This window comes from Anarrhichthys ocellatus, unplaced genomic scaffold, assembly GCF_004355925.1.
Source record: "Anarrhichthys ocellatus isolate YVR2014 unplaced genomic scaffold, GSC_Weel_1.0 scaffold4, whole genome shotgun sequence".
Classification (NCBI taxonomy): domain Eukaryota; kingdom Metazoa; phylum Chordata; class Actinopteri; order Perciformes; family Anarhichadidae; genus Anarrhichthys; species Anarrhichthys ocellatus.
This window is the reverse complement of record NW_022280034.1, coordinates 1,499,412-1,511,710: the sequence shown is the minus strand read 5'-3', so window position 1 is coordinate 1,511,710 and position 12,299 is coordinate 1,499,412. Positions and strand designations below refer to the sequence as shown.

At 43.6% G+C, this 12,299-nt stretch overlaps 1 protein-coding gene across 2 annotated transcripts in view; it reads right to left on the bottom strand.

The window, feature by feature from the left end:
• Positions 1–9,551, bottom strand: part of crhr1 (corticotropin releasing hormone receptor 1) — a 49,069-nt gene extending 39,518 nt beyond the window's left edge. Inside the window, exons 1-4 of one of the 2 annotated variants that reach the window (XM_031842971.1) lie at positions 8,753–9,551; positions 3,870–3,957; positions 2,595–2,642; positions 2,123–2,248 (exon numbers count right to left, since the gene is read on the bottom strand). In XM_031842971.1, the coding sequence (XP_031698831.1) occupies positions 2,123–2,248; positions 2,595–2,642; positions 3,870–3,957; positions 8,753–8,782 (292 nt within the window). In that variant the 5' untranslated portion in view covers positions 8,783–9,551. Of the gene's footprint in view, positions 1–2,122; positions 2,249–2,582; positions 2,643–3,869; positions 3,958–8,752 lie in introns of both variants that reach the window. The other variant, XM_031842970.1, reaches the window with a different exon arrangement.
• Positions 9,552–12,299: the final 2,748 nt, after the last annotated feature.

The following is a 12,299-nucleotide window of genomic DNA, read 5'->3' as shown; positions in this document are numbered from 1 at the left end:
GCTTTTCAACACCTGCACAAGACGTGCCACCCTCTGAACTATCATACACGAACGGACACGCTTCCTATAAAGACGGATAATGTCCAACATGTGCTGCTTGTTGAAGCGAGCAGAGAGGCGGACCGTTTGTGGAAAGTACGTTTACGTTTAAGTACTGTACTTAAGTATAATGTTGAGGTACTTATACCTGGGTGTTTCCATCTTTTTGCCACTTTATACTACAATTCAGAGGCAAGCATTGTACATTTTAGTGCATATATTTAACAGCTGTATTTAATCTACAGATTTTAAACTGTAATAAAACCCCATGTGGCCACCATCAGCTCCTCCACCGCTGCTCCATCAGACTCATCTGTGCTGTTTAGTGTGCTGTGTGCTGTGTTCACAGCGTCCTTAACGAAAGAGGAGAGGAACAAACTGCTGCTTTCAGCTCAAAGTGGTGAATGAGAGAAAACTCTTTAAGGTCACCGTGTTCTATACCTCTCACAATGAAGCTTTCAGCAAAAGAAGTGTCGGCGAAGCAGCTTCATTAAATGTTTTGCCTTTAGCCTCTTCTGACCTCATCGGTGAAAAAAATATGAAATATTCAAGAAGGATAAATAATAAATTCCGGCTAAAAATACACCATCACGTTAAGTCTTCATTTAACTTGACTTCAGGGGTGATATCATGGGGGGGGGGGTTTAACATTTAGAAAGTGATTCGGTCCTAAATCTCGGTAAAGTAAACACCTTGTTCCACTGTTGACCTTCGCTGGCGGAGTCAGCTGATGGGAGGTCTGTTTTAAGGCTTTTAGTCGGCGCTCGAATGGAGATTATGTTGAAATGCTGAAGGTGAACTGAACCTCGCAGTATCAAATTACTGGTGAGCTGAATTATAACCCGTCTCTCTCTCTCTCTGAGCTCAGGGTCCTGTGGGGGTTCCACACTTTAAATGACCAAGAAACACGTCGGCTTTTATCTCCTAAATGTACTGAATTGTGTTTTCTGTGCTGCGTTTGTTTTACCTTCAGAGTGCCGCAGTGCAATAAATGAAACCACGTCACAGACTACTGATCCATATTTGATCAGAATCATTTACTTTTTAAATGGTCAGAGTTACCTGGGCTTTGGGTATCAGCTGATACCATCGTTTGATTAATAATCTTTATGCCTCACTGTGTGGAAGAGTAAAAACAAAGCCCAGCTGAGGCTGATGGTGATGTCGTTAGATGTGCAGGTATCTGACCACAGACTGTAAGAAGTGGACGTAGTCGTTGTGACTTCACTCGTTGGTTTGTGGAGTTCGGCGGTTTCGGCCTCAGAAAACAATGTTTACTGAGGTAATAAATCAAGAGAGAAGTAGAGTCATTTTCTCATAGACTTCTATACAACCAGAGGAGTCGCCCCCTGGTGGACACTAGAGAGAATGCAGCTTTAACACACGAAGCTTTGACTGAAGGTGAAGACCTGGAGGTTGCCGCCTGTATCTGGTCATAAACCAAAGTATTGGTATCAAATTAAAATGTGATGACCAAAGTCAGAAGGGTTCTTCCTCTGGGGACCATGGATGTCTGAACGTAATGTCATGACGACCCATGCTCAGTAGTTGTTGAGATATTTGAGTGGAGAAACAAAATGGTGGACGACCGACTGCCGTTCCTACAGCTTATAAAACAACAGATTTCTTTTCAAAAGAGAACAGCAGACATGTAATCTAGAGAGCAGATCTGTTTGCTGCAGCAATTAACTTTCAGTTGTACTTTAAGAGTTAAGACCTTTGAAGAAACTGTGGTGCGGAGGAGTTCAGGTAGAGTTCGACACCAGAGCAGAAATCTAAACCACTTTACTTACTTAAAGAAAAGCACAAAAATCTGATCTCTCAAACATCTACAGAAACACATCGCGTCCTTTCTTCTTTCTTTCTGCTGTATTATCTGCAGCGGTCCTACTTTGTGAACATGTGTTGTTTTCTACACTTTTTCTCTCGTTCATTTGTATGCTCATGCTAATGTTTTTGTGTACGCAATTACGCAAACAGGATTTGCCCGAGGGGAAGACGAGTGAGGGTGGAGGGAGGTTTGGTTCTCTTGAATCTACTGTTTCTTGTTTAGCTGCAGGAGCGTTGACGCGGGAGGACTTACTGGTGGTGTTGTATCTGACGCCGTAGAACATCTCCGGACAGGGTCGTGACACCATCTGGCCCGCGCCGCTCCTGGGCCAGCAGGTGCCGATGCCATCGACGGAGGTGTCGCAGTAGAGTCCCGAGCCTGCAGCGCGAGGACAGAAATGTCAGACGCAGACCGTACGGTACATTCCCGGCATTGGCTCGGGACCACATATAGCCACGCTGGAATCCTGACAGCGCTCCGGCGGTAAATTGTTGGGGATGGAACAATGTGTGTGTGCACGGGATTTAATGATTACTCCAGAGTGTTGTCTCCAAATCTATTTCCAGCATTGTCTTTGATGTTAGCGTCTATAATCTGAGTTCAGATCAAACATATTCCTCGCCTGGGGTGTTCCACAACAACCTCTGCTTTGTAGCGCTGCATTGAATCAGTTTCACACATTGTGAAAAGAGGGAAACGTGTTTTGACTCACCGCTCCACTGACCTGTGGCGTTGCTCAGGGTTTGGTTCCAGGTGGAGGCCAGCGACTGTACTGCAAAATCCAGAGGGAAAGACATTCATCAATAGCCTCAATCTTTGTTTGCACACTTCAGAGGAAGGCTAAGGAAATCTCATTACATCCAGATTAACAGCTACAAAGGGTGCGCATTAAAGGGCAACGGTAAACACTGGTGACAGACCTTTCCTCCAGCAATAATGGGACGGGAGCAGCAAATATGAATGTAGACGTGCCCCGAGGGTAAGGCTATTAGTTCTGCAATAACTCAAGAAGAAATAAGGATGTTCTGGGGAATAGTTGACGCTTCAGTCTAACAGATTCTTTAAAAACCCGTTTGTGGTGAGAGAAACAAATCTAAAATGAGAACAGATTAGTTTGAGAAGTTTTTTTTGTTCACTCAAATGCTTGTAAATCAACAAATATTTAATATTATTGACAAAGACCTCTAAGCACCATGTGAATTGTGACTCTTGTCTGTTGTGTATTTGATTTGGGAGACCTTAACCAAGTAGTTCTTCATCTAGCCATGAATTTAAATGAAGCACCACAGCTTCAAATACAGAATATGTGACGTGTGGACGTGTTTAAAAGCACCTTTGTTACAGTTACAAAAGTAATGTAACAAAGTTCTAGATGGGATCGGCACCGTTACTGACAAACAAACATTTAGTTCACTTTTTACTCCCATCACACCTCAGTAATGTACAAAATAATGGTACATTGTGTTATTATGTTGCCATTCAACGTATCTCGTTGTTTGTGGAAACTTACAACGTCAACATTTTTTCTGTCGACTGAGTTGATTTATCGTTGAAGTCATGAAGCAGAAACGTTTAACAGCTTCTGCTTCCAGCGACTCCACTCTGACAATTTGCTGCTTTTCCGTTTTATTTTATTGTAAACAGAATATTTTGGGCTTTTCTTTTTTGAAACTTTATCTTTGACACTTCATTGACGCAAGTTGGAGCCGTACTCGTCACTTAAGGTGGAGAAGTTCAACATTGTGCCGAGTCGTCCCGGAGAAATGTGACAGCATAATAACACAGAACATTGATATCATAGACCTCATCTTTAGTATTAAGCCCGAGGCAAATAACAAGAAGATCCTTCCTGTTAGTGTGTGCATGGTTGTGTGTGTGTGTGCGTGTGTGTGTGTGTGCTCTCTGGGTGTGTGCTGCGGTGTAGTGTTTAATAACCAGGTATTACTGTGCTTCTAAACTGCTTCTAAAAGCAGTTGCTGTCTTGTAAACATGGACTTACAGGAGACATTTCCCGACAGCACGAGCAGAGCTTCACACGTCAGGTCTGCGAGAGAGCCTGAAGGCAGGAGGCTCATGATGGCGCACACCTGAAAACAGAGAAGAGACACCAATCAGCGGATCAAACATCAACAGAACACGTTCAACGCAGCTCGTTTAATCCCCCAACACAGTCGGCGAAGTTGAATCCAACCGAAAGACTCGCGGTGCCCTTGAGCAGACGATGATACGTGTATTTACAACTCCTCTCGACTAATTTGGAGCGCTTTGTACTCTTTCATGTTTACAGATACAAGGACTCAATAAAATATGTGCACATGTCTGCTGGATCTCATGTGACTGAAGAAACAGCTTGTTTCTCAGCACAACGATGTATTATAGCATCTGCTGCATTGACACAACCGGGATGATAACAGGTGAGACCCTGGTGCTGGTGCACGACAGCACAGTGGATTCATTCTGCATCCAGACTGGATGTCTCGTGACTGCTGGTGAATGTGTGCATTGTGCTGCACTGGGGACGCGTGGAAACCAGTGATGCATCTGTGAGTGGTGTTTCATTGAGAGGCAGAGAAGACCGTAAAATATCATGGGTTTACTTTGCCTTTCTCGAGTTGGCCCCGCATGTCGCTGTCGATGTCCTTGAGTCGATTACCCACAGCATCCATCTCACTCCTCCTCTTTCCAACTGTGGTAACGTGAGCTGCCTGAAGCAACAGAGGTCAGGTTTTTAGGAGCAACAGAGGTCAGACGGCGGCTGACGGTACCACAGTTTCACAAGAGCCTGCAGGTAAAAACACAAACTCTCTCTCGAGTCAGAGTTTGGTTTGTCCGCTCTGGGCTACTGTAGAAACATGGCGGTGCACGTGGTTGGCGGTATACCATCACTGGTGTCAGGTTCGGGCACAACGTGTATTTTGCATTTTGATAAAGACACACATGTCTTTGGTTTTACACACAAGGACGAGGGAGAGACATCCCCGATGAATTATGTGACTCCAGCAGTCTGTGTTCCATCACAGAAACTCCTGCTTTTCATTTTCTCGTCGTGTTCGAGCAGCCAATGAGCATTCAACAGATCATTTTGATGAAAAAACAAAACAGGCATGGCATATTTTCAAACTCAGTTCACCCACAACTAAAACCAACAGCACGGCTGTTACTAACTGAGTGAATCACATTTACACTGTGGGGCAGAAACACAGGGAGACTCAGGTCCACTCGTATTTGGAGCCAATGAGCACATCTGTTTTTCTTTCTTAGGATATGTCCCCTTACATTACAGATAGTGATATTTGGTAGAGTCATGTTTTGAAGGGGGTATGCAGCACGACGGATAAAAACTGCTCATTCTAAACTAGTGGAAACACTTAGTTTCAGGTTATTACACAATTGGGAAAAGTATGAATATTATATTCAATTTTTGCCAAAAGCTACCCCAGAATCCTACACACAGGCCCTTTGAATAAAACATACTTCTCATTATTAACATCTGAAACACATTTCGCTTCTTCCCTTTCTTGGCAGAACCTAAAGAATACGTTCCTGTGAAGAATGAAACTTTGTTCTTGTCTCATTACATGTGAGAGCTGAAGGCACATTGATACCTGATGGTCACAGCAGGGTGCGTAGTCACGTCACGCAGACTGTAACTGCAGCAGATGTCATGGGTTGAACCGTCCCCGGTGGCTCGCTGCGCCTGTTTCACGCTCACTGAGTCCTGGCCAGGTATCAGAGGACGTCACCTGCTGTACCGCCGGCCGTCTGCCTCCTCCCCCTAATTAAAGCTCCACAACGTGACTGAACCCACAGGATGGAACAAGCCTGTGTTTATTCAGCGGGGCGTCGTTTTCTGTGTGTGGAAGATGCTCTCCATTAAAGTACAATGGTGTGGAAGATGTCATGCCTACAGTCACGGGATTACTGTCAACAAAAAGAAGGCCACACTTCTAGAGTTATATATGAATTAAAGGATTATTATGAGCGAAGCATTGATGTGTGAGCAATATTTTGTGGTTATTTGATGGTAAAACATCATTTCTGTCTACAATCAAGTCCTGAGAACCTTTTTAAACCCATATTCTCTTATGTAGTAAAAACATGCAGCTTATTCTGCTTTACATGTTTAATAAATGCTCTAAATCAGACTCTATTTCCACGGCTGCTTCTGGACATGTTGGTGTCCTCTGAGAGACCTTGGGACAGATGCTTTCATCATAATGTGTCATAATAATAAACATTATTATTTCAAATGCATCTTCTTATTCTACATTAGTCCCACTGGTTTTACTCTCTGGTTTGGCCTCATGTGAACTGCAGATTGATTACACAGTTCACCCATCGGGGGGTTAAATAAAGTCTTAATGCTGATCGTTATCGGCAGGTATTCAGTGAAAATCAGCAGATCCCTGATAATGCTACACGGTGAACAAGAAATCTGTGTTGAAACAGACAGGAAGAGAGCTTGAAACATAGAAGTAAAATAGGACATTGTGCGTCATTTGACAAATACAAAAAATATATATAGAGAGCGGACGCAGCTCAGGAGACGGACGGTTGACTAGTTAGCTCGTTAGCTCGTCCTCCTCTGGAGCAGAGGGAAGTGAGGCGGAGGGACAACTAGAGACCAGCACACTGTTCGGCTCATCTTCTGTAACCAGTGTAGCATTAACGCGCGCTGGAATTAGCAAGATAGCTAATTAGCCAGCTGCTCCTCAGTCTGTTCTATTTCTACGGCTAGTAACGTTGGCGGCAACTGTTTCAGAAAGGTTTCTTTTCACACCTTACAGAGCACAGAGACCTGCGTTTGAGTCAGTGAAGCAGCTTAAAGATGTTTGCAGCTGTGTATTAATGTTTGCCTCTGATATGTAAAGTGTCTGTGAGCTGCAGTCAACCAGCAGCAGCCCTGAGGTGTGTGTTTCACCACAAAATGTCACCGACACAAACACAAACACTCAGAATCAAGAGCCAATAAAGCAGAACGATCTCCTCTTGAAACAAATTGATTTTAAATGAAAGCAGGTTGAAGTTCTCTGATTTAAGAACTCAGTTTCTGATTAAAATGACTTGATGACGTTTTATAATCGGATCAGTTTTTGTATGAAAAGTAATCTGCAAAATTGAACACAAGTGGTAGAAGATAAAAAATACAATGTTCCTCCCTGAAGGTTTGAAATCATTATTTAAGCAGAGTTTTGAGGTACTTGTACTTCACTTGAGTATTTCTATTTCATGCTACTTCAAACTTCTACTCCGCTTCACTGTACAGCATTCATCCGACAGTAACTTTGCAGATTCAGTCTTAAGTTTATTTTTTACACTCGAGTAAATATTTGAATGCATGACTTTTACTAACAGAGTATTTGTAAACTGTGGCTCCGGCTGCTTGAGTATAACATCTGAGTACTTCTTTTTATACCACTGAAATACTGAAAAGTACCTCAAAACTTTGTTGGTTTTAGGTTTAGAGAGTCTTCTTTCAGACTATAGAGGAAAGAAAACATTCAAAATACACATTCAGGTGTTTATTTTACTACTTTGTCTGCGTCTGTCGATTGCAAAGGTCAATCTCATTTGCATACCTTGCAGGTCATTTCCATATCGAAACATAACATTTCGGAAAACTTGTAATACAAAAAACAATAGTCTTAATGTGAGTGATGAAGTGGTGAAGTCTCATGGTGATATCATGAGTTCATGTGTTCACCTGTAGAGTCTCTAAATGTCTGTAATGGAACTAAACGTCTCTTTAAAGGACGTTTCCTCTAAATGAGTTTGTTCTCAGACTCTGATGATAAATCTCCACTTCAGCAGCTCTTACATTCACCAAACTTCACTCGTTCATTCCTCTCTGTGTGCTGAAGGTTCACACAGAGGGGTTAGTTCACACACCACTCACACACTCATTTATACTACGTTATTAATAAAAACATGATTAACCATGACTTTGAATGGTTGGTGACAGTATTTTCTGATTTATGGAGCGACACAAAGAAATATCATAAATGAAACAAGAGTTTTGAACCTGGATTATCCAATGTTCAGGTTTATGTTCTTGAAATGTATGAAACTAAATAAAATAATTGTCCTAATTAAGAAATCAACTGGAGAAGTTTCATGTGAGTTTAATAGTCTAAGTACCTCAGAAGGGAAGAGTACAGTACAGTACTCGGGTAAATACTCAGTTTCTTTTTGACCTCACAGCAGACACGTGAGTGGGGGTCCAGGTCTTAAGTCACAACAATAGAGGACGCGAATAGAAGCCAGGAGGGTTCAGAGGATTCTTGACTATTCTTAGTGCTGCAGCTCTCCTCAAGTGATTCACCTCCGGCTTCTGCTGCATCACCAACCAACCACATGCCCCCCTGTGCCCCAACGTAAGCCTCCCATGAGTCATCCCGGGGAGGCTTTCAAGAGTTGAAAATGTTAATTGGACTTCTCCTTTCTGGGATTCCAGACACAGAACAGGAAGTGAGAGGAGTGCATTAACACTTTTAATCTCCATGTGTCCCAAATCGGTGTTTTCAGCATCAGCAACTGATGGGAGGACTCGAGTCACTTGGGATGGTGTTTCTCATGCCATCTGAACCAAACACATGGCTCATGCTTCAGTGTGTCTAATTTGATAAATATGATGCAGATTGTTGTTTTCCAAAACAAATGCAGTGATGCAGAAAGCAGTCTGGATTACTGCCAACGCAGTTCAGAGAAAGCTTTGTATCTCATGGATGAAGCTGTGAGATGGAGACAATATCCGTGTTACATCCTCTCGCATCAAGATTATATTCCGCTGAATAAGAGTTTATTACGATATTTCTAATGAAATGTCCAAACCCGGATGCGATGGTTTAGAAACAAAAATTAAGCCAAAAGTGCAGAACTTACCTCGAGCAGACCGAAGCATTTGCGACGCATTTCCACCCGTTTATTGTTCACATAGTGTCCACATGCGTCAATAAATGTCTTCTGGTGACTCCGTTGTATCCACCGAGACTCTCCCTCTTCGGTTTAATTGTGCAAAAAAAAAAAAAAAAAAGTCGCACCGTTTCTTGATGGTGTCCAATAAAAACAATAAAAGCAGAAGATGCTGCTTCAACGCCAACAGAGAAACAGGCGCGTGGCCAGAGAGACTAGATCCAGTCCAGTGAGGAGGATCCCTTCAGGTGTCCTCCGTTCACTTCGGCTTTTTCTCCTCAAATGAAGTCGCTGCGTCAGTTTGTGTTACGCGGACTGGAAACCGAATCCACCTTTTGGAGAGACGCGCGCACCATCAGACGGACTGTACCGCATCCGCTCCACGGCTGGCCCCGGACCAAAAAAAAACCTCCCTTTGCTGGCACGCTTTCCCTCCGCAGGTTACACCGTCGTGTTCCTCCTCCTCCTCCTCCCCCCCCCCCCCCCTCCTCCTCTCCTCCTCTCCCCCTCCTCCTCTCCCCCCACTCCGGCTTCACATCCAGCGTGAGAGTCCCGCGCGGAGCCGCTGGTTCAGCATCGACTCCTCGACGCGCCGCCCACGTTGTGCCACTTAAAACCGGAGGAATAACTCAATTCCTCGCCTCGGAGTTAATTATGCAACTGCTCTCCGCTGTCCCAGATCCTAATCTGTAATCCCTCCGCAATCTAGACGGCAGTGCTTTAAGGAAAGTTAGAGGACGCAGCTAAATGATTTGTTTTGGGGTGGATGGAATCCGCGCGCATTACTGAAAAGAAGAGAAGCTCATCCAGGAACAGGGCACCCTTTTAACACGTGTCCATGTTCTCAGCTGAATCAGTGCCAGACTCTGAGTTCACAGATTTGGCTGTGAGCCATGATGGACAGATGGTCCCACTGTGTCAATGAAAAATACATAAAACAAAGTTACGCATCTCCCCGGGGTTCTTTTTAAATAAAACCCGATGCAAATTAGTTAAACCGGCTCTTTAAAATAAATAGACTTCACATTTGAATGTGTTCAGATCAACGGACAGTCAGGATCCTCCGTGGACCATAAATAACTCTGGTGGGTCATAAAATGATTAACGGGATGAGAAAGAACACAATGTATTTACTCTGTTACACAAACGTACGTTTATTGTTGACTTTCTATTTTTGGACTATTTACAGTCGCAGGAACTGATTTTTTTTGCTCACTTGGGGGCAGCAGAAACAAATTGAAGCACAGCGCTGACATATCATCACCTTTAGGTTGACATGCAGAACTTAAACAAATAGTCACCTTCCATATCAAGCAAGCACAAAGCAGCAGTAGCATTCATCCGGAGCGTCTTTTAAGCTCAGTATTTGGTCTCCACCACCTCCTGATCTGCTTCTTCAGCTGTTAAATGCTCCACCATGTTCACCGGCTATAATCTAAGCGTGTCTGTCTGCTGCTGAGCCGGTAGTGAACGTATCCTCATGCAACTGTTCGTATCTTATCTTGTGAAAAGATATTCCTCATTTTTTGTGCGTTGTCCTACGAAAGCCATCAACACGTGTACATTTCTACGTGCTGCATACAGCCTTTAAAATAAATACGCTTCTGTCTTCACAGGACACAACGTAGTGTAAGGGGCTGAGGGGGCTCCACCCACTCCTTCAGGAGAGCATTGGGATCAGGAGCTGATCTCCTCATCAGGGAGATGAACAAATGTCAAGCAGGGACACTGATGCTGCAAGAGGAGGAGAGTCGCTTCTCCCTGAGATCTCCACGGTTGGAGAAAGTTGAGACTGGGAAGTCGGCTAGCGGCCCGGCTGAAATAGTTTAGACTGATAGGTTTTCTGTTGTTTTGTGTTACTTGAAGGTTGTTTAAATAAATACTCTGATTGCTGTGCTGCCACTATTGTCTGTGTCCTCCGTACCGTCCTGTTACATTAGTTAGGTTTAGGAAAAGATGGTGAAATACTTTAGGTTCAGGCAACAAAACTACTCGTTGTTTGGGTTTAAATAACCACGGAAGTACAGGAACTACATTACGCAAGTAACGTGATAAATAAATCAACGTTGACTTCTTGTTTCACACGGGCAACAAACTGTGTTCTGGGTGAAAGATTGTTGGTTGTTGAACACATCCGCCTCAAATGTGTGCTTTTACGATCTTTCTGCTTCCTTCGTGATTACGTGGAAAACATACAAAATGATTTCGTGGGATATTTACGAATTAAAACACATTGTTTATCGTTGGTAAAGGTTATGAATGCTGGATAACAGCCGGCATATCATCACATTTTCGTGTAATTTTAAGCAAACAGTCACGTATTTACACAACAAGCATAGATAGCATCATTCACCTGGAGTCTCTTTTTAGCTCCGTTTTTGGTCTCCACCACCTCCTCACGGGAATATGTCTCTTTAGCTGCTGAATGCTCCACAATGTTCCCAGCTAGTCGCTAACTGAGTCTGTCTGCTGTTTGCTGCTGAGCAGGTAGAGAACAGATGTTCTTACAGCCTTTTCTCTGTAATCAGCGGACTGCTGCTGACAAACGACACCTTGACAGAGAATCAAAAAAAGTTGCGGGCCATAAAACCAAAACAATCAGTTAAAAAGATGCTAAAAAGCATCTGAGAGTAATTATAAAGATGTTCTATGGTTCATCACTACGAGCAACACATGCGACGTTAGACTTTGATCTATTGATCTATTGACATATTGATTGTGGCGGCTCCAACGCCTCCAAGGCTCTACAGATCACAATTGCTCAACGTCATGCTCACTCACGTTGCTTCATTTGAAGGGACATGGTTGTGACACAGGTTCAACTCATGTATCAGGGAAGAATACTGAATATATATCTTTGAGTTTTGGACATTGAGACTTCTCCTTGGACTCATGGAAGCTGTTCACTTTTCACATTATTGTCCAACACTTAATAGGTTCGGTTGTGGTTTTTGCATCACCGGGGGACTTCCCCCCTGGTGCTCCTCTTCCTGCCAGTTTTAAACCAAATTAATATTTCCCATGACGCATCACATCATCAGACATGATGTCTTCTGCTCACAGGAGGAGCGACGGTTGTTTTGCAATTATTCAAACCAGCGAGCCTTCGAGTGCACAGAATGCTTTATGCACACTGCGCTAAAGCTTTCTTTAGACCCAGTGACGTGCAAAGAGGCATTATTCAGAAGATGCTTTAATACAAGGTGACAGTGCCCTCCTCCCCCCCGACTGTGCCATCTTGTGAAGTGTCACTAGTGGCAAAAAGGAGGAGACCATGGCAAACTGGTTTATTAGTGTGCTCCCTGTAGGACACAGAGTACCTAAACTACTGTACACACACCTGTCCAGCACCCAGGTGGCAATATCTTTTTAATCAAGTCGTCTGGTGTCATGCACGCTTTAGTGGATTGTGTTTTGGTCTCGCTGTGGATTTTCTGTGAGGCCTGATTTTAAATCCCTTTTTTCCTGCAGCTGGCGGAGTTCACCATGAAGCAGACTGTCGATAACCCCCCCCCCC